At 30.2% G+C, this 21977-nt stretch overlaps 2 protein-coding genes across 6 annotated transcripts; one reads left to right on the top strand and one right to left on the bottom strand.

The window, feature by feature from the left end:
* The first annotated feature begins 259 nt into the window (after positions 1–259).
* Positions 260–1895, top strand: LOC120258162 (transcription initiation factor TFIID subunit 14b-like). 5 transcript variants are annotated; one of them, XR_005535958.1, is made up of 5 exons: positions 266–322; positions 455–642; positions 744–860; positions 936–1061; positions 1566–1895. XR_005535958.1 is itself a non-coding variant. In XM_039265514.1 (4 exons), the coding sequence occupies exons 1-4, from the start codon at positions 284–286 to the stop codon at positions 959–961; spliced, it is 354 nt and encodes a 117-aa protein (XP_039121448.1). In that variant the 5' UTR covers positions 266–283; the 3' UTR covers positions 962–1378. The 5 variants fall into 5 exon arrangements, 2 of the variants coding, with proteins under 2 accessions (XP_039121448.1, XP_039121447.1); XR_005535960.1 differs by lacking the exon at positions 1566–1895 and having other exon boundaries at positions 260–322; positions 800–860; positions 936–1378; XR_005535959.1 differs by lacking the exon at positions 1566–1895 and having other exon boundaries at positions 260–322; positions 782–860; positions 936–1378.
* A 30-nt stretch (positions 1896–1925) lies between these two features.
* On the bottom strand, positions 1926–2324 carry LOC120258748 (zinc finger A20 and AN1 domain-containing stress-associated protein 1-like). The gene has a single exon (XM_039266183.1). The coding sequence runs from the start codon at positions 2322–2324 to the stop codon at positions 1926–1928; it is 399 nt and encodes a 132-aa protein (XP_039122117.1).
* Positions 2325–21977: the final 19653 nt, after the last annotated feature.

Below are 21977 nucleotides of genomic sequence, written 5' to 3'. Positions count from 1 at the left end.
AATCTTGTATTAGCTAAACATAGAATCATTTTTTGTGGTCTTTCTTTTGTTTTTGATCTGCCTTTAAATTTTAGGTTTATGATGAAAGGAAATAAGTAACATTGTCTGTGGCCTCAAGATGTGAAGGCATACCAGAATCTTGTGCTATGCCCTTCATTTAATTTTTGATGTCTTAAATTCCTATTCTTTCTACGGGATTGATATTTTGTTGCTTGTTTTTGTTTTTCTGAAGATGCAGAATAAAAAGACTTTAAGGATGTGGAAATTAGCTTTCCAATTGTTTATGGCACTATATCCTTTTTGGCTTGGTAAAAGCAAGCGAGTAAGAACTTTTACTTTCAGTTTTTTTATGTTTTTATTTTTATATGCTGCACATTTTTGAGTTGATTTTGTAAAGTGACATGAACTGATTTGTTTTAGCTATCAATCTTATAAATGGATTGTTTATGTTCAGGAGGCGACAAGTGAGGATTTGAGTGTAATCATAAAGCGCTTTGTGTTTCAACTACATCCTAGTTTTAATAATCCAACTAGAGCAGTTGAATCAGCACCTTTTGAAGTGTCAGAGTCTGGTTGGGGAGAATTTGAGATTGCCATTAGTCTCTTTTTTCACAATGATGTTTGTGACAAGCAATTGGACCTGTAAGTTTATTCCAAATTTGTGTTAAACAGCTTTATGCCTTATGCTGTTTTTGTTTCCTTCTTCTTCTTCTTCCTTGCACACGATTGTACTTGTCAAACAGCCTTATGCCTGTTGTTGTTGAAACATATGATGAAATAGTTTTTTCAAAGCCTTCAGACGCCTTTTTTTTTCTGCGTCCAAAACCATCCTGCTGCTGGTTTAAACCTGCCACCCACAGGTATCCTTTCTTATAACATTTATCTTCCGTGTTTCTTGTCATTTTGACAAGTGAAATTTGTTTTGTTCACTATAGTACGTACCTTCTGAAGTTATGAATGAGAAGAATATATGCGACACCAAGGATCATCCACTGAGTCAGTGGTTCATGAATTTCTCGGAAGCTGATGAGCTACTAAAGCTTGCTGCGGCTCGTCAACAGGTAAAGGCTGATTCTCCTATTCCTTGATCTATCCAGACAAGCATTTTGGTCAGTCAAATGCATCAAATGCACTGTGTAGTGAAATTTCTTCCTTGCTATGACTTGGCCAATCAACACTGGGAATTCCTCCCTTCCTATAATGTCCCCAATCAACACTGGCATGATGGCTGTCATATCATGACATGGATATTTATGTAACAGCTATATTAAAACTAAGATTTATGGCTCAACAATTTGTTGTTTGTAAAACAATCTTTCCTTGTTAATGCTTTTTTTCCTTTATTGGTTTATATTACTGTGCTATTTTTATTTTTGCATGTGCATTGATCTGGAAGACAATGAATTCATTGTAGGTTCTGGAAATAATTTATCATTTTGTTGAGATTTTGGACTGTTATTTTGGGAGTGTGAGCCTTTATCACTTGTGCAAGCTGGAAACTATCATATGAAGGTCCATGTCATTAACATTATGTTTAACTACTGCATATTCTTTTGTCTTTTTAGGTCTGAGTTGGATTTGATTCTCAACTTGGGAAGAGTGATAGAGCCCCTGGGACAAGTGATAGAGGCTAAGAAGAAGATATCACTGATGATAAAGTTTTAATGATGAGAGAGTGATTCATAGAACTTGGGTGTTTCATAACGAGTTTAGTTGACAATTGACTTATTTTATTCATGTTTTGGTTAGGTAAATTAAGCAGATGGGCTATAAGATCGTAGGAAACATGTTTGCAAGTTTGCTTGAATGATTTGAGGCAAAATTTTCATTTCTAGAAAATGTTAAGAGACCTTAGTCAACTAACTTTGTAAGTACTAATTAATGTTTCACAAGGTTCAAGTACGAATCAAATCCCATGAAAACTCTCAAATCTTGAGAATTTTATCAGCCTTGACTACTGGATTTTCCTTGGCAATGGAGTTCCTACCAAAACCCTTGAAATCAATACAACAATAATGCATCTCCGGCAACCGATGAGAAGAGCAAAACTCACCACCGCACTTGCAGCTGAAACCCATCAGCCCTATCTTTTTCTTGCAAGATTCGCACCTCTTCGTGGTTTTCATCGTCTTAATGGGCGGCAATGGTACCACTACTGGTTCTACTTTCACATCCATCATCATAGCCTTCTCACGATTGATTTGATTCTCGATCGATGTCTTCACGCACGCAAATATCTCATCTTTGTAGCACCGCGAGCAGAGATTGCGCTGCTCTGGATCGCCGAAGAAGCCACAGCCCTTCAAACAAGGAATCGGCCCCATCGATCTCTATTTCTGCAACTGCAAATCAAACAATTGAATAGATAGATCTTCAAAACTTTAATTAGAATTCCAAAAACCCAAACCCTAACCCCAAATTTCATTACCTTAGTTCTTGAGCGGGAGATCGAAAGGGAAAAAGAGAAGAAGATTTCTACGAGGAAGTGGTGATGGTTGGAGTGGAGGTTTGATTGGGTATTTATAGAAGAGGTCTAGGGTTTAAATAATTTTGGGTTTGATTTGATTTAGAATTAGATTTTTTTTTAATTTTTTTTTATTTTTTAACGTTTTTGGAAAGTAAAGTGTAATTAGTGAAATATTAGGGATTAATTAATTTGTTTGTAATTTGATTTTAACTTTAATTTTATAAGACTATTTTTTTTAATTTAAATTTTAAAAGAAGTGAAGTTTTAGTAATTAATTACCAAGCAATTTGAATTTATTAAAACTAAACTGGCTAAAATTAGATTTTATATATATATATATTCAATCTTTTATTAATAACATTTAATATTTTATTAAATAAATATGTTTGATTGGAAAATATAATGTAAATAGTATAAAAAAGGAATGCAATGATTGTGGATGATATATTATATATGTTATAATATATTACGGGAGATACTCCATAACTAATGTTGTCTCTTTGACAATCTTTTTATGGACTGAAGTTTGTTGCTTTTGTGAAATATATATATATATATATTATATGATCATGATAATATCTTTAAATATTGGGATAATTTTCATTTTTTTCACATCGATCTTGTGGGCGAGTGAAAGTTAAAAACTAATGTAATGAGTGTTTCATCACAATATAGACATATAAAGACAAGTTATATGATGAAAATTTCACAAAGATTTACATTATCGTAAATTTGTCAAATAAGCTTTTAATGTTATTTTACACATTAATATATGTCAAGATTAAAATTATTTTTACAAGCTTTATATTTATTTTCAATTTTGTAAGATAACTTTTTATTTTAATTTCATAAAAACAATCCACATAACTAATACTATATATATAATTACAAATATATGATATGAAGCTTAGAAAAAATATTGAAGGATATAAATATATATATTCTCAAAATTAAGGATGGACATTAGGTGAAGGTCATTGCTCAAATAAATATATATTCCTTTTAGCCAATTATGTTCCCTTTATCGTTGACATTGCAGCTTAAAGCATACATAAATACTTCTATAGAAAGCCAAAATAAAAATAAGTGTCTCTTTTCATTAAAAAAAAAAAACCAATCCAAAACACAAAAGAATCAACATTAAAATAAATAAATAAATAAATATTCTACTAACTAATTAGTATTGATAATTCTATAAACATCTAAAAACAAATCCTCTAACAAGCTCACATATTAAACCCCAAAAATTATAGTGTGTACATAATTGCAATATTAGAGATTGAGAATTGAAACCCTGACATACTCATCAGCAGTTTTTATTCTTCTCATCACTATTTTTCTCCTCCGCAAGTTTCTCAATAGTGTTCTTGATTACTAGTTGTTCTTTTTTTGACTTTTTTTTCTCTGGTATACAAACCCAATTAGGTGACAGATCTACCTGCATGCTTCGATGCACAGAGTCTCCAACAGAAGCTGAACGAATAAGCCTACGCTTTCCCATAACTAAGATTTTCAGAGTTTCTAGAGTTTATGAATTTTTAGTTCACAGTAAATGTTTAAAGCATAGCAAAGTATCATCTATCCCAATTATTTATAGAGTTTAAAAATCATTTCCAAATTTGATTCAAAAAGTGACTTTGAATTTTATTAACAATCAAACACAATCCCACTAAGAAACATAGATAACAAAAAATTGTTATTTTAATTGTTATCCCTTTAAAATAACTAATTATATTATTTTAGTTCAAACTTCTTTTTTTTTTAAAAAAAAGATCCACTCAATTTAAGAATAATGGCTTGTGTAAATACAAACATTAAACGTTATATATATATATATATATATATAATTGTGTGCTTTTTGCATAATTTTAAAAAAATTAATTTGAATTTCAGACGGATCGGAGAACAACCAAACAAGGACAAGTTATATGTTGTCTTAATCCAATGAAAAATAAGAAAAAAATAATGATAATAGATAATTGCAGGATAAGCATTAAGAAGAAATTATGATAAAGTGAATTTATTTTTAATGTTAATTTATTGCTATCATATGTATGCATTTATACCAAGTAATGAACACATGCGTTATTATTTCTTTTTTAATTATAAAAATTTACTTTATGCGTTAAAAAAAGAAACGTATAATGTTAGTTTAATAATCTTAATTTCGAAATATATAAATACCTAAAAGTGAAGGGCTATTTTTTAAAAAATATTTTAACCTCATATGTGGTAGTTCAGGAAAATTTAGATTAATTTTTTTTTTTAAAAAAAAAAAAACCATGTTTGGGGATATAGCTATTGTTTTATTTTTTAGAAAGATTAAATATTGCTATCATTTTAATACTTATTTTAAAAATAAAATTATATAAAAAAATACTTTATTAGAATATAAACTAGAGTTACACCCTTGTGTGATGCACTATTAAACACCATAGTTGATATATATATATATATATATATAACAATATGCTCATTCGGAATTTTTTTTTAATTTCAATTTGTTTCAAATCATTTTTTTTAATTTCAAATTTATTCGAATCTCATTTTTTAAATTTGAAATTTGAATTTTTTTAAATTGAATTCTTTTTAAAAAATTCCTTTTTTTCTCTCTTTGTTGAATTTTCTTCTAACTTATCTCCTCTTCTTTTCTTACGCACATTCAAAGCATGATAATAGGTTTTTTTAAAATGTCTTTTCAATTTATCTAATTTTTTTTTCTTACTCATATTCGAAGCATGATAGAATTTTAATAAAATTAGGAATTATATATGTCTATATAAACAAATGACCCTTTATAGTTTTCTCACACACACTAGTTGTTGGAAGAAGAAATGAGCAAAAGTTTCAGATTTATTTAAAGTAATTTTAATTACCATTTTTATTTTTTCTTATGCATCTTATTAAATTTCTTTTATGATTCGTTGAGGTAATTCCCATGCGCACTTTAGATGCGAGTAATGACAATTTTGTTTATTGATATTCATAAACTTTTTCTTTCACTCCAATCAATTTTATTTTATTCTTTTATTCTTTATATTTTATGTTTGTTTCCGTACCAAAATTTTGTATTTTTTAGCAAATTTTAAGAGTCCCTTTTCAATCCATATGTAGCCTATAATATGTTTTTGGCATATTATTCTATTTATATTTTGTTTTCCATATATACATATATTTATATATCTCTATTCTTTGCTCTTTTTATTCAAAGACAATGATATTTTGACTTGGGTATTTATAGAAGAGGTCTAGGGTTTAAATAATTTTGGGTTTGATTTGATTTAGAATTAGATTTTGAACGATTTTTGGAAAGTAAAGTGTAATTAGTGAAAGATTAGGGATTAATTAATTTGTTTGTAATTTGATTTTAATTTTAATTTTATAAGACTATTTTTTAATTTAAATTTTAAAAGAAGTGAAGTTTTAGTAATTAATTACCAAGCAATTTGAATTTATTAAAACTAAACTGGCTAAAATTAGATTTTTTTTAAAAAATATATTTATTCAATCTTTTATTAATAACATTTAATATTTTATTAAATAAATATGTTTGATCGGAATATATAATGTAAATAGTATAAAAAAGGAATGCAATGATTGTGGATGATATATTATAGGGAAAATTACTGTTCACCCCTCGTAATTTTCAAAACTTCCCAAAAACCCCTTCCAACTTTTGCACACCCCGGACAGCCCTCCGTTATATTTTACATTCCTTTTAACCCCCCGCCGGTAAGTTGAAGTGGGTCCACGATATGAAATTCCTTTTTTGCCCTTGCAAAAGGTGGGAAAAATGGCGCCCAATCATAACTTTCTTTATGCATAGTTTTTCAATTTTTTTTTTTGCCTCCTGCTTGCTTTTTCTCAAACAAAGTTTAGAAGGCTCATATCTTGTTCTTCTTGTTCTTGTTCTTCTTGTTCTTGTTCTTGTTCTTCTTCTTCTTCTTTTTCTTCTTCTCATTTGGTGTATTCAATTTTAGCTCTTCCGATTAAATTATGGAGAGTTTTTGTGCTATTGCTATATACAACGGGGAGGGACGAGTGCTAATGTTCACGGTGCTGACTTCTTGGGAATCAGTGTTAGCTGAAATATGTGAGCGATGAGGTCTCGATATTTCCCGTGTCAGCGCATGTGTCTCGATATTCCTCTTTTTTGCAAGCTTCTTCGAATGAGGCCGTCTTTGAAGGGCCACCCCGATGATGTCCTCGTCGTCGAACTCCGACGGCGTGATCCGTCCCGGGTGCTTCATTTGTTTGAAGGGAAGGCAGTGATCGATGATCGCGACCGGCCTTCCAACGCCTCCACCCGAGCGACAAGCCGAGAGAACTCGGTCATCAAAAATCGGCATGCCCGCATGAGAGTTGCAGATGACATCCCTCGCCCTAGTGCCGGCAGGGGAGCCGCCACGTCGAGTGGGCCGACACTGGGTCGGGGGAAGCCACGATCGGGCGGGGTGGGGAGGGCTTCTCCGGCCTCGACGAATGCGCTTTTGGCCCTCGAAGCGGGGAGAACGGGCGGGCCCAGTAGCGCAAGGAAGAGGTCGCCCTCTCATCTTGCCTTTGAGCAAGCGGTTCCCGGAGCAATAGCATCCGGATCGACGCGGTTGGCGAACAAATACTTCTTCATCGAGATTCACGGAACCAACTCGAGAAACTAGCATGTGTAAAAGCAAACAATCTTAGCGAAATTATTTAGTTTAAACAATTAAAACTATATTTACACATGTAACTCGTATATTTAAACGTTATAACCTATTGTGTTAAACGATAGAACAAACAAATTAAACATTAAACTAAAAGTTTAAACGGTAGTCGAACAAAGTTAAACCGTAAGTTATAATGTTAAACGATAGATGAATAAAGTTAAACGGTAAATGATATGGTTAAACGTTAACGCCTCACGCTAAACAAAATATTTTTTTGAATTATTACCTCTTTTCCTTCGAGAGATGACAAACTCGTCTCTATCGTCGCTTGCTTCCTGTAGTATTTTTCACCGTAGCACAAAGATCCTTGGGATCTTGCAGAAACGGACTTTCTTTCCGGCTCCGGTCACTCAGTAAAACCGGATGTTAAGCGCCACCGCTGAACCCTTAACATACCCGGTGTTGGTCTTCTTCCCCCGCAGATCTAGATCGCACTCGGGTAGCGGCTCGTGGTATGTCCTCCATAAGCCACTCAGTGCGTCGCTGCCCTCACGCGTAGCGCCCCCATTCCGTGTAGATCATCGACATAATCAACGATCCGAGTTAGGAACCCGAGCATGAGGTATTTGGGAAGAGGATTGTACCCGTGAGGTACACCATCGCAGTTTGGCAAAAATTCTCCTCTTCTCCCTCCGTCCAACGAGTCTTTGAAGAGTGCTCCCGACTGGAGTCTCCGTGTCTCTCGTGACGCCTTCGATAAATACCTCTCTTCGAAAAGTCGACCGTGTTTTCTTCTTCCGAAACACGATCGCCTCCCCATCGCAACGCGAGCCAAGAATGATCGCCACATCTTCAGCCTCGAAAGTCGAGATGCTTTCCCCGATCCCTCGAATTTATTGGTGCGGTTATCGTATCTCTCGCAACGAGAGTCAAGAAGGGCCCGCTCTTGGTATACGACTTCCAACTCGATAGAATGTCGTGAACGGTGTCCTTCGGATGATCTCCCAATGTCGAGGGATCATGTGAACTTTCAATTCAGCCACGGTCTCCACTCACGTGTCAAGTAGCATCGCCCATTAACTAGATCGACCGCCATAATCACAAGCTCGCGATAATAACAAAGACATTGTTAAGCGGAAATGTAATTTGTTAAACTAGAAACACTCGCTCTTAAACACCGATATCATTTTTTTAAGCAAAGTGACGTATACTATTAAACGTAGATACAAATAATTAAACGGAGACTTTAACTAACTTAAACGGTGAAAAGCTCATTGTTTAAACGGAGACCCTCATTTTTTTACAATCGCAACCATATCAACCGAAAGTGGTAAACGTAGATTATAAACATTACACAAAGCACAACAATCGGAAAACCATTTCGATCGATACATAGACGAAAATGTAAAACAAAACAAAAACCCCTAGCCGAGACATCTCCCTCGCAGACTAACAAAAACCCCATTCCGATTAATCCCCTCGAAAGCTTCAATGTCTTCCAACAAAAAAACAAAATCACAAACCAAAACCGAAAAAAATGTCTCTTCGTAATGTAATAGTTAACAAAAACCATAATGAATACCTTAGACTGCAAAGTGACGAAATGCCGAATACTTGCACGGGACTTCTTCTTCGAGACGCCAGTGGAAAGGGAAGAGTGCTGTGGGAAGAGAAGAGTCGGAGACGCGAGTTGAGCTGAGTCGCGAGTTGAGAGAAGACAAGCAGTTGTAATGCCTAAGAAAAACCCACCCACTTCTTCTCACACCCCGAAATGGGTGCGACCCACGACTTCCCGTGCAAGGGCATTTTCGTCCATAAAATTTTAAATACACTCGCTTTAATCGTCATACGTACTTTTGGGGGTTTCAAAATCATGGAGTTGAAAAGGAAGGGGTTTTTGGGTATTCAAACTATGGGGGTTTGTTTGGCAATTTGGCAAAGTTGTAGGGTTTTTTTGGCAATTTCCACTATATTATATATGTCATAATATATTACGGGAGATACTCCATAACTAATGTTGTCTTTTTGACAATCTTTTTATGGACTGAAATTTGTTGCCTTTGTCAAACATATATATATATATATATTATATGATTATGATAATATCTTTAAATATTGGGATAATTTTCATCTTTTTCACATCGATCTTGTGGGTGAGTGAAAGTTAAAAACTAATGTAATGAGTGTTTCATCACAATATACACACATAAAGACAAGTTATATGATGAAGATTTCACAAAGATTTACATTATCGTAAATTTGTCAAATAAGCTTTTAATGTTATTTTACACATTAACATATGTCAAGATTAAAATTATTTTTACAAGCTTTATATTTATTGTCAATTTTGTAAGATAACGTTTTATTTTAATTTCATAAAAACAATCCACATACCTAATACTATATATATAATTACAAATATATGATATGAAGCTTTGAAAAAATATTGAAGGATATATATCTCAAAGTTAAGGATGGACATTAGGTGAAGGTCATTGCTCAAATAAATATATATTCCTTTTAGCCAATTATGTTCCCTTTATCGTTGACATTGCAGCTTAAAGCATACATAAATAGTTCTATAGATAGCCAAAATAAAAATAAGTGTCTCTTTTCATTAAAAAAAAAAAAAACCAATCCAAAACACAAAAGAATCAACATTAAAATAAATAAATAAATATTCTACCAACTAATTAATATTGATAATTCTATAAACATCTAAAAACAAATCCTCTAAGGAGCTCACAAATTAAACCCCAAAAATTATAGTGTGTACATAATTGCAATATTAGAGATTGAGAATTGAAACCCTGACATACTCATCAACAGTTTTTATTCTTCTCATCACTATTTTTCTCCTCCGCAAGTTTCTCAGTAGTGTTCTTGATTACTAGTTGTTCTTTTTTCGATTTTTTTTTCTCTGGTATACAAACCCAATTAGGTGACAGATCTACCTGCATACTTCGATGCACAGAGTCTCCAACAGAAGCTGATCGAATAAGCATACGCTTTCCCATTACGAAGGTTTTCAGAGTTTCTAGAGTTTATGAATTTTTAGTTCACAGTAAATGTTTAGAGCATAGCAAAGTATCATCTATCCCAATTATTTATATAGTTTAAAAATCATTTCCAAATTTGATTCAAAAAGAGACTTTGAGTTTTATTAACAATCAAACCCAATCCCACTATGAAACATAGATAACAAAAAATTATTATTTTAATTGTTATCCCTTTAAAATAACTAATTATATTATTTTAGTTCAAACTTGCATAATTTAAAAAAAAAATAATAATTTGAATTTCAGACGGATCGGAGAACAACTGAAGAAGGACAAGTTATATGTTGTCTTAATCCAATGAAAAATAAGAAAAAAATAATAATAATAGATAATTGCAGGATAAGCATTAAGAAGAAATTATGATAAAGTGAATTTCTTTTTAATGTTAATTTATTGCTATCATATGTATGCATTTATACAACACATGCGTTATTATTTCTTTTTTAATTATAAAAATTTACTTTATGCGTTAAAAAAAGAAACGTATAATGTTAGTTTAATAATCTTAATTTCGAAATATATAAATACCTAGAAATGAAGGGCTATTTTTTAAAAATATTTTAACCTTATATATGGTAGTTCAGGAAAATTTAGATTAATTAAAAAAAAAAAACATGTTTTGGGATATATATTGGATCCTATAGCTATTGTTTAAATTTTTAGAAAGATTAAATATTGCTATCATTTTAATACTTATTTTAAAAATAAAATTATATATAAAAATACTTTATTAGAATAATAACTAGAGTTACACCCTTGTGTGATGCACTATTAAACACCATAGTTGATATAACAATTAAAATAACAATTTTTTATTATCTATGTTTCATAGTGGGATTGGGTTTGATTGTTAATAAAACTCAAAGTCTCTTTTTGAATCAAGTTTGAATAAAAATAATATAAATAATTAGTTAAAATTCAAAGTATGAATAACAATCAAAATCTCAATTTATTAATAATTTATTTTAAATAGTGCTTTGTGGGGTAAACTTTTTTAGACAGGTTCATACTATGTTAATATTTCATTTTGAGCAATGAACTTAGATTTGGATTTGGATTTAGATTTATATCATTTTGATCATTCAACTTTTATTTATATTGTCAAAAATAATACCAAGAGGATTCCGAAGAGAATTTGATGAGATATATGTCAAATTTTCTATGACAATATTAGTTTGCGTGTCATTTGCATGTGCAGACATGCCACATCATCAAGAAAGTTGTATGAATAATCTTATTGACACGGGACATGTCACTCTTATTAACTAATTTATCCGGCTGATGTGGTATGTGCCATGTCTATAAGAGTATGCACATAGCCCTTTTTAATGATATTTTATTTTTGCCACGTCATCAGAAAGAGTTGTATGTGCACTCTTATTAACATAGCACATGCCACTCTTATTTACTAGTTCACCGGGCTGATGTGGCATGTGTCATGTCAATAAGAGTGTCCACGTGGCCCTCTTTGATAATGTGTCATGTTTGCATGTGTACATGACACAACGAATTAGTGTTAACATAAACTAATGTTAATGTGGCAAATCCTATGTACATATCATCAAATTCGTTGAACACAAATCCTCTTTGGTACCCTTTCATTAAATACAAATTAAAATTAAATGGCAAAAATGATACAAATTAAAATTTGATATTCAAAATAAAAAATGACCATAGTACAGTTTTAACTTAAAATATTTACATGTACCTCGGGTCATAATAGGACTAGGTACAACAAGTGATATCAAGACTCGAAAGTGCTTTTTTATTTTTGAAATCAAATTTAGAACCAATTTCCAAACCCTATAAATAATGGGGAGAGAAGAAGCTCATGAACACTAAAACTTTTGAGGCTTTATTTATTAATAAGTATGAGGAGGCGTAAGCTTATCAGATCTGTTTTTGTTGGAGATACCAGCCCAATGGATTGGCTCTATCAAGTAGATCAATCACCCAGGTGAATTTATATGCCGGTAAAAGAGAAACATGTTACAAAGAACACTGATAAGGAGCCTTTTAAGCTAAAGAACAGTTATGAGAAGGATAAAAACTGTTGACAATTGGGTTAAGGGTTCACTTGATGTCCACTTGAACTTTTATGGTTTCTTGGTTAAAGGGTTTGTGGCTAGATGTCAATGGAATTATTAGTGCTTGATTTATATATTATTTATTTATTTATTTTTCGTATTGGTTCATTTAATGTATATGATGGTTTTGTTTTAAAAAACAAAAAAAGAAAAAAAAAATTAGCGAGTTCAGGGATTTGCGGCGGGTAATTTTTTAAAATATTATAATTTTCTTTACAGAGTTTTTTTTTAATTAATGGAAATATGCACTTAGCGTATTATTGTCCAAATTAAGCAACACTCATGTGGATTTTTAAATATTTAAACAACGAAGATGAGTCTAAATTGGTTTTTAAAGCGGGCCCAAATTTTTTTAAAATATATGTTTAAAAAACAAAAAAAAAAGTAAAAAAAAAACTCATGGTATTTTACTTTTGCGACAAAAAAAAGAGTTTTTTTCAGATTATATGATACGTGGCTTCTAAGATTTGCAAAAAGAGAAAAAACAGTTACTAAGTCATTCATAGTGTTAGTAAAAATAGTTATTTCATTTAAAAATCGATTTATATAATATATTTTTTAAGTTTATTAATCTCTATCAAAATTTCAATAAACACAAAAAAATTAAATGATAAAAATCAAACAAAAAAGGGTTGAAAAATCAATTTTTTTTATAGTACAGTTTTTTATATGAATGAACAATTTTACCCTTGCAAAAAAAAGTTAATACTATTAACGGTTTTTCTCTTTTTTTACAAATATGTGAAACCTCACGTTATTCAATATTAAAGAAAAAACTCTATTCTTGTTTTGCAAAAGTAAAAAAAAAAAGTTTTATTTTTACTTTTTCAAAAAAAACAAAGCATATAATGTGGGGCCCTGCTACATTTTCAAAATAAAAAAAATAACATATTTTTTATTTTAGTGCCTCCAAATTTTTTTAAGATGTTTTTTTTTTATAAATGCGATAAACGCAACAATCGGAGATGTGGGCACAGTCAGAAATTGAACATCCGACCATGTACCAACCCGGTGGTACGGGGATTGGGTTGCACCCTAAACACTAGGGTCCCCCACCATCTGAACATAGTGAACTTTTACTTACCATAAGTTGGGTGCGATTTGAACACCTAATCTCTTACTCCCTCCGTTCCTTTTTATCTGTTGTGGTTAACCGAATCTCATATACCAATAAATTTAGTTATTTCACAAATGTTTATAAAAAATTTGTTATCTTTCCAAAATTACCCCTAATTTATATCTTTACATTTCTTTCTAATATTTAATTTCAAGAAAAGAATTAAATAGAGTGTTAGAGTAATTTTTGGAAAAAAAAAATAATAAATGCTTCTTGATGTTAGAAAACTAAAAATAAAAAAAAACATGGGTTTATGACACATAAAAAGGAACGGAGGGAGTATATGAGAGCAAGCACCTTATCTATTAGGCTAATCCAATGTTTTTTTACGATGTTTTTCTCTCCTTACTTATACTGATTTACTTCTATATTTATATATTTATTCTTATTTTCAATAATTTAAGTAATTAATATATTTTTACAATTTTTTTTACATTATTAAGCATGATTGTTATAATAAAATTTTAACATTTTCATTGATGCCGGATGTTCGATTCCTAACCGTGTCCATATCCTTGACTGAGAGAAGACTAATATATAATAATGATCTTGCTCTCAATTCCCATTTGTGCCCACATCCTTGACTATTGTGCATTTTCATTGTAAGTAAAGATTCACCATGTATGGGTGGCGGGAGTTCGGAATGCACAGGGTCCAACCCAATCCCCATGGCATAAGGTTGATGTATAGTCGAATGTTTAATTTCCCACTATACCCATATTTTTCACTGTTGCACTTGTCACATTTGTTAAAAAAAAAACATCTTAAAAAAATATTTGGAGAGACTAAAATGAAGGAGTATTATTTTTTATTTTAAAAAATTAATAGGGCCTTCATTATAAGTTTTGTCTTTCAAAAAAATATTATAAAAAAGGGAGCCCACTTTACGTTTAAAACCTGACATGAATGTGTTGGTGGACAATTTGGATAGCATCAGGTGTATTTCTGTAAATAAAAATTTGTAATATTTCAAAAATAGTCATAAGTAGGGTTGTAAATGAACTAAGTCACTCACGAGCTACTCAAAGCTCTGCTCAACAAAAGCTCATTCGATAAGTAAATGAGCTGAGCTCGAGCTTAACTTAATCAATTTTAAGCTCGAATAGTTAATCGAGCTGAGCTCGAACCACACACTGCTCGATTTGTTAAGGCTCGCCAACTTGCACATTTAGCAAGCCCATGAGCCGACTCGCAAGCCTACTAACAAGACTGCTAAACAAGCTTGTTCACGAGCCTACTCACGAGTTTACTCACAAATCTGCTAAATGAGCTTGCTCACGAGTCTGCTGACGAATATGTGAAATCAACCTGATAATGGGCATACTCACGAGTTTGCTAAAGGATTCTAGTGAATGAGTATTTTTTTTCCCTTAATATAAATGGATTCATGTGTTAAAAAATAATTTATTAATAATAATCATCATGATTTTCTTTAAAAAAACTATATAATCTACACAAACTAATTTTTATAAATTTGACTGGAGTTTTAAAAATACAAGTGACATAATCAACAAGTCGAGTTTTATAAACTTTACAAGTTTAACGAGCTTGAACTCAAGTTGAGCTTAAGATTCATTGACATTTTCGAGCTAGAACTTGAGCTTGAGCCAAGCTCATTAACGAGGCGAGCTCGAGTTCGAGCTTGGCTTGTGTACATTATAAATGAACTGTTTTTTTTATAATGTACACGAGCTCTCGAGCTCAACTATATTGACTCAAGCCAAGCTCATGCTTATAAATTTAAGCTCGAATTGAGCTCGAGCTTGCAGTTAATTCTGTTGAGCCGAGCTCAAACACTTCAAAGCTTGGCTCTGCTCGGCTCGGCTCTATTGCAACCCTGGCCCTAACCTTTCATTGAAAACATTAAATAAATAACTTGTAACATACTATCCTCCTATAATTAATAATTATAACTTAATCAATATATCTTAAAATTGCCAGGTATACTTAAAGCAGTGGGAAATTATGTGGGTGTGAGTGAAAGGACGAAGGGTCGAATGACTTACAAGGTGATACTGGCTTGAACTAAGAGCAGGAGAAGGTGACATCTTTACCTTTGGTTATAAGACAATGAGAGAGAGGTGGATAGAACTCAACCAAGTTGTTTCTTTATCTAAACATTTTTCTCTTCAAAAGCTACCAACTTCTCAGCCAGGGGGGCAGGTGGCGGCCGCCCCCTGTCGCCGGCGGACCCCTCTTCCCCCCTCTCTCCCTTTTACTCAGGGACGGAGGAAGAGGGGTGGCCGCCCCCCCTCTTCCCAGCGAACTTCTGCCCCCTCTCTCTTCTCTCTCTCTCTCTCTCTCTCTCTCTCTCTCGAGTTTTATTTTTATTTTAAAAAATCAAATTTATACAAATTAATCCTTATTATCTAATTTTTTTAAAATATATTTACAAAAATTTATTCTTTAATCTATTACTTTATCTAGATATCTGTTTCTCTCTCTCAAGTTTTATTTTTATTTTAAAAAAAATCAAATTTTATACAAATTAATCCTTATTATCTAATACATAATAATTTTTTAAAAATATATTTACAAAAATTTATTCTTTAATCTATTACTTTATATATATATATATTAAAATCTATGTTTTAGTTTTTGATTTTCACAAATTAATTTATATAATATATAAATTTATATTTTTAAGTAGAATTTTTTAAAAAAATTATTATTTAACAACTAATTTTTATAATTTAAACTATAAATTAACTTATAAATAAAATTTAAAAAAATATAAAAAAATTTTATTAATTGAATTTAAAAAAAAATTCTCCCCCCTATTTTATAGTTTCTGGCTCCGCCACTGTTCTCAGCTGATTACCAAGTTGATTGCTTTTGTCACCCCAGACAAAAACAACAGACTTAAATTAACAAGCAATATGTATATATATACATTATATATTTGATGAGTTATGATATTTGTATTATTGCAATAAAGAGAGCTTCAATTCAAGGGGTAGATTTTATATTATGGGAAGCTCGTCGTTGCTTTGGAAGTGTTGTATGCTTGTTAGATAATCTTTTGGTCAATAACACATTATGTCATATTGTTTAAATTGAAACATCATTCATTCATAAACTATATATAATTTTATGTGAGATAAAAACATTAAAAAAAAAATTATAAGCAATATATATATATATATATGTGAGATAAAAACATAAAAAAAAAAAATTATAAGCAATATATATATATATTGACAAAGGCGCCGTGACAAGCGCCACCCTACTATAAGAGGTGTCAAGAAACAAGTATGTACAATAGTGCACTAATTACGGTGGCTTAATTAACGACCTCCTAAAGATTTATTAACTTAGTCGCACATCACATTGGGCGATTAAAATTCTACCATGTGCAAGCCTAAAAAATATTTCAAAAACCAAATCAAGTTCATAAATCTCTTGCCATGGAATTTTGAAGAGGAGAGAAACGACATCCTTATATAATATACAATGGACTAATCAATAGTAAAAAAACAATACTGCTACTGTATTTAATTATTATTCTATATTATATGTATAATACCATAACAATATTGTCGAGAGTTAGGGATTCGACCCGTAAAAAACAATACTTTCTTTTTTTTTTTAAAAAAAAAATAAGTTATAAAATTTAAACATTAGTAGTTGGCGGATGTTTAATTGAGTACATGGCTAACAAAAAAAACATCAATATCAATTGTTTTCTTCAACTTTTAAAATTTTTTTTTAAATTAGATTTTCTTCCATAAATCCCAAATTAATATATAATATATATATATATATATATATTACGCAAAGACTTATATAAAAAACGTTTTTTTAAAAAAAATTGCAGCTTAAAATATTGAAAATTAAAGAAAACTTCGAATATATTGCCGTCATAACAAAACTAAATAAAAATAATAACCTCTATAAATTCATTAAAATTATATACATTCACTCACATTCAAACGAGTATTGAAGAAGAAGATGAAGAAGGGAAATTAAAGAATTATGAATTAAAACAAAAATCCCATGAAAACTCTCAAATCCTGTGAATTTTATCAGCCTTGACTACTGGATTTTCCTTGGCAATGGAGTTCCTACCAAAACCCTTGAAATCAATACAACAGTGATGCACCTCCGGCAATCGATGAGAAGAGCAAAACTCACCGCCGCACTTGCAGCTGAAACCCATCAGCCCTATCTTTTTCTTGCAAGATTCGCACCTCTTCGTGGTTTTCATCGTCTTGATGGGCGGCAATGGTACCACTACTGGTTCTACTTTCAGATCCATCATCATCGCCTTCTCATGATTGATTTGATTCTCGATCGATGTCTTCACGCACGCAAAGATCTCATCTTTGTAGCACTGGGAGCAGAGATTGTGCTGCTCTGGATCGCCGAAGAAGCCACAACCTTTCAAACAAGGAATCGGTGCCATCGATCTCTATCTCTGCAACTGCAAATCAAACAATTGAATAGATAGATCTTCAAAACCTTAATTAGAATTCCAAAAACCCAAACCCTAAATTTCATTACCTTAGTTCTTGATCGGGAGATCGAAAGGGAAAAAGAGAAGAAGATTTCTACGAGGAAGTGGTGATGGTTGGAGTGGAGGTTTGATTCGGTATTTATAGAAGAGGTCTAGGGTTTAAATAATTTTGGGTTTGATTTGATTTAGAATTAGATTTTTGGAACGATTTTGGAAAGTATAGTGTAATTAGTGAAAGATTAGGGATTAATTAAAAAAATTTGTTTGTAATTTGATTTTAACTTTAATTTTATAAGACTATTTTTTAATTTAAATTTTAAAAGAAGTGAAGTTTTAGTAATTAATTACCAAGCAATTTGAATTTATTAAAACTAAACTGGCTAAAATTAGATTTTTTTTAAATATATTTATTCAATCTTTTATTAATAACATTTAATATTTTATTAAATAAATATGTTTGATTGGAATATATAATGTAAATAGTATAAAAAGGAATGCAATGATTGTGGATGATATATTATATATGTTATAATATATTACGGGAGATACTTCATAACTAATGTTGTCTCTTTGACAATCTTTTTATTGACTAAAGTTTGTTGTCTTTGTCAAATATATATATATATATATATATATATATATATGATCATGATAATATCTTTAAATATTGGGATAATTTTCATCTTTTTCACATCGATCTTGTAGGCGAGTGAAAGTTAAAAACTAATGTAATGAGTGTTTCATCACAATATACACATATAAAGACAAGTTATATGATGAAAATTTCACAAAGATTTATATTATCGTAAATTTGTCAAATAAGCTTTTAATGTTATTTTACACATTAATATATGTCAAGATTAAAATTATTTTTACAAGCTTTATATTTATTTTCAATTTTGTAAGATAACTTTTTATTTTAATTTCATAAAAACAATCCACATACCTAATACTATATATATACTTACAAATATATGATATGAAGCTTAGAAAAAATATTGAAGGATATAAATATATATATATATATATATATATATTCTCAAAGTTAAGGACGTACATTAAGTGAAGGTCATTGCTCAAATAAATATGTATTCCTTTTAGCCAATTATGTTCCCTTTATCGTTGACATTGCAGCTTAAAGCATACATAAATACCTCTATAGAAAGCCAAAATAAAAATAAGTGTCTCTTTTCATTTAAAAAAAAAATCCAATCCAAAACACAAAAGAATCAACATTAAAATAAATAAATAAATAAATATTCTACCAACTAATTAGTATTGATAATTCTATAAACATCTAAAAACAAATCCTCTAACGAGCTCACAAATTAAACCCCAAAAATTATAGTGTGACATAATTGCAATATTAGAGATTGAGAATTGAAACCCTAACATACTCATCAGCAATTTTATTCTTCTCATCACTATTTTTCTCCTCCGCAAGTTTCTCAGTAGTGTTCTTGATTACTAGTTGTTCTTTTTTTGACTTTTTTTTCTCTGGTGTACAAACCCAATTAGGTGACAGATCTACCTGCATGCTTCTATGCACAGAGTCTCCAACAGAAGCTGAACGAATAAGCCTACGCTTTCCCATAACTAAGGTTTTCAGAGTTTCTAGAGTTTATGAATTTTTAGTTCACAGTAAATGTTTAAAGCATAGCAAAGTATCATCTATCCCAATTATTTATAGAGTTTAAAAATCATTTCCAAATTTGATTCAAAAAGAGACTTTGAGTTTTATTAACAATCAAACCCAATCCCACTATGAAACATAGATAACAAAAAATTGTTATTTTGATTGTTATCCATTTAAAATAACTAATTATATTATTTTAGTTCAAACTTTTTTTAAAAAAAAAAAAGATCCACTCAATTTAAGAATAATGGCTTGTGTAAATACAAACATTAAACGTTATATATATATATATATATATATATAATTGTGTGCGTTTTGCATAATTTAAAAAAAAATAATTTGAATTTCAGACGGATCGGAGAACAACCGAACAAGGACAAGTTATATGTTGTCTTAATCCAATGAAAAATAAGAACAAAATAATGATAATAGATAATTGCAGGATAAGCATTAAGAAGAAATTATGATAAAGTGAATTTCTTTTTAATGTTAATTTATTGCTATCATATGTATGCATTTATACAACACATGCGTTATTATTTCTTTTTTAATTATAAAAATTTACTTTATGCGTTAAAAAAAGAAACGTATAATGTTAGTTTAATAATCTTAATTTCGAAATATATAAATACCTAAAAGTGAAGGGCTATTTTTTAAAAATATTTTAACCTTATATATGGTAGTTCAGGAAAATTTAGATTAATTAAAAAAAAAAAACATGTTTGGGGATATATATATATATTGGATCCTATAGCTATTGTTTAAATTTTTAGAAAGATTAAATATTTGCTATCATTTTAATACTTATTTTAAAATTAAAATTATATAAAAAAAATACTTTATTAGAATAATAACTAGAGTTACACCCTTGTGTGATGCACTATTAAACACCATAGTTGATATATATATATATATATCAATATGCTCAATCGGAATTTTTTTTTAAAATTTCAATATGTTTCAAATCATTTTTTGAATTTCAAATTTATTCAAATCTCATTTTTTAAATTTGAATTTTGAATTTTTTAAATTGATTTTTTAAAAATTGAATTCTTTTTAAAAAATTTCTTTTTTCTCTCTTTGTTGAATTTTCTTCTAACTTATCTCCTCTTCTTTTCTTACTCACATTCAAAGTATGATAATAGGTTTTTTTATAATTTCCTTTTGATTTATATTTTTTTTTCTTACTCATATTCGAAGCAGGACGATAGAATTTTAATAAAATTAGGAATTATATATGTCTATATAAACAAATGCCCATTTATAGTTTTCTCACACACACACACACTAGTTGTTGGAAGAAGAAACGAACAAAAGTTTCTGATTTATTTGAAGTAATTTTAATTATCCATCTTTATTTTTTCTTATGCATCTTATTAAATTGCTTTTATGATACGTTGAGGTAATTCCCATGCGCACTTTAGATGCAAGTAATGACATTTTTGTTTATTGATATTCATAAACTCTTTCTTTCACTCCAATTAATTTTATTTCATTCTTTTATTCTTTATATTTTATGTTTGCTTCCATACCAAAGTTTTGTATTTTTTAGCAAATTTCAAGAGTCCCTTTTCAATTCATATGTAGCCTATAATATGTTTTTTTGGCATATTATTCTATTTATATTTTGTTTTATATATATATATATATAGCTCTATTCCTTGCCCTTTTTATTCAAAGACAATGATATTATTACTTTCATTTGATTTTCCTTAATTACATTTCCAAATTAGCACCTTAGTTCCAATAGCAATGTTAATGGAATCATATAATCTTAACTTGTTAGTCACAAAAGTAGTTGTCAAGATGCGGTCTCCTAGGACTAATACTTTTATTACTTCTTTTTAATAAAATTGGGAAAATTTTTTTATATGACTTAAGATGCATCGAAGTACTATTTATCTTTGAAGGATTTTATAGAAATATGTCTCCAAAAGAGTGAGATTTATTTTAGAAGTACCCGCCCTACTATGTTAGGAGATCTATTTCATGGATATCAATGGATTTAAAATTACCAAACAAGAAAAAAGAAAAGATTCAATTACTCTCAATGAATAGAGTTTTTCTTTAGAGATCCTCATGAAAAATAGAGAACTTGCATAAAGCTTGTAAACATTGATGCTCATCATATCCCTCATGTTTTAGAGAAGTGTAAACTTGTTGCATTTTATCTTTATGGTTATCCCGCTCCATCATGCTACGTTCAAAATTTCTCATATGCTCGGAAACTTTCATGATAGTAACAAAATTGACTTAAGGAACAAAAATTGCTTTAGCTCCTGCTATACTTGTATGTATTTGCATTAGTTTAAATGCAATGGTTTTACACCATAATATATGCATGTACAATGGGAGCTAAAGCTATTCTTATTCCTTAAGCCAATTTGATTACTGAAAGTTTTCGAGCATATAAAAAACCCTCAATGCACCGTGATGAAATGACATAACCATAGAGATAAGAAAGCAACAAACTTACACTTTTGAAACATGAGAAATAGGATGAGTATCA

Source organism: Dioscorea cayenensis, chromosome 4 (genome assembly GCF_009730915.1).
Source record: "Dioscorea cayenensis subsp. rotundata cultivar TDr96_F1 chromosome 4, TDr96_F1_v2_PseudoChromosome.rev07_lg8_w22 25.fasta, whole genome shotgun sequence".
NCBI lineage: Eukaryota > Viridiplantae > Streptophyta > Magnoliopsida > Dioscoreales > Dioscoreaceae > Dioscorea > Dioscorea cayenensis.
This window is presented reverse-complemented; position numbering and strand designations above follow the sequence as displayed.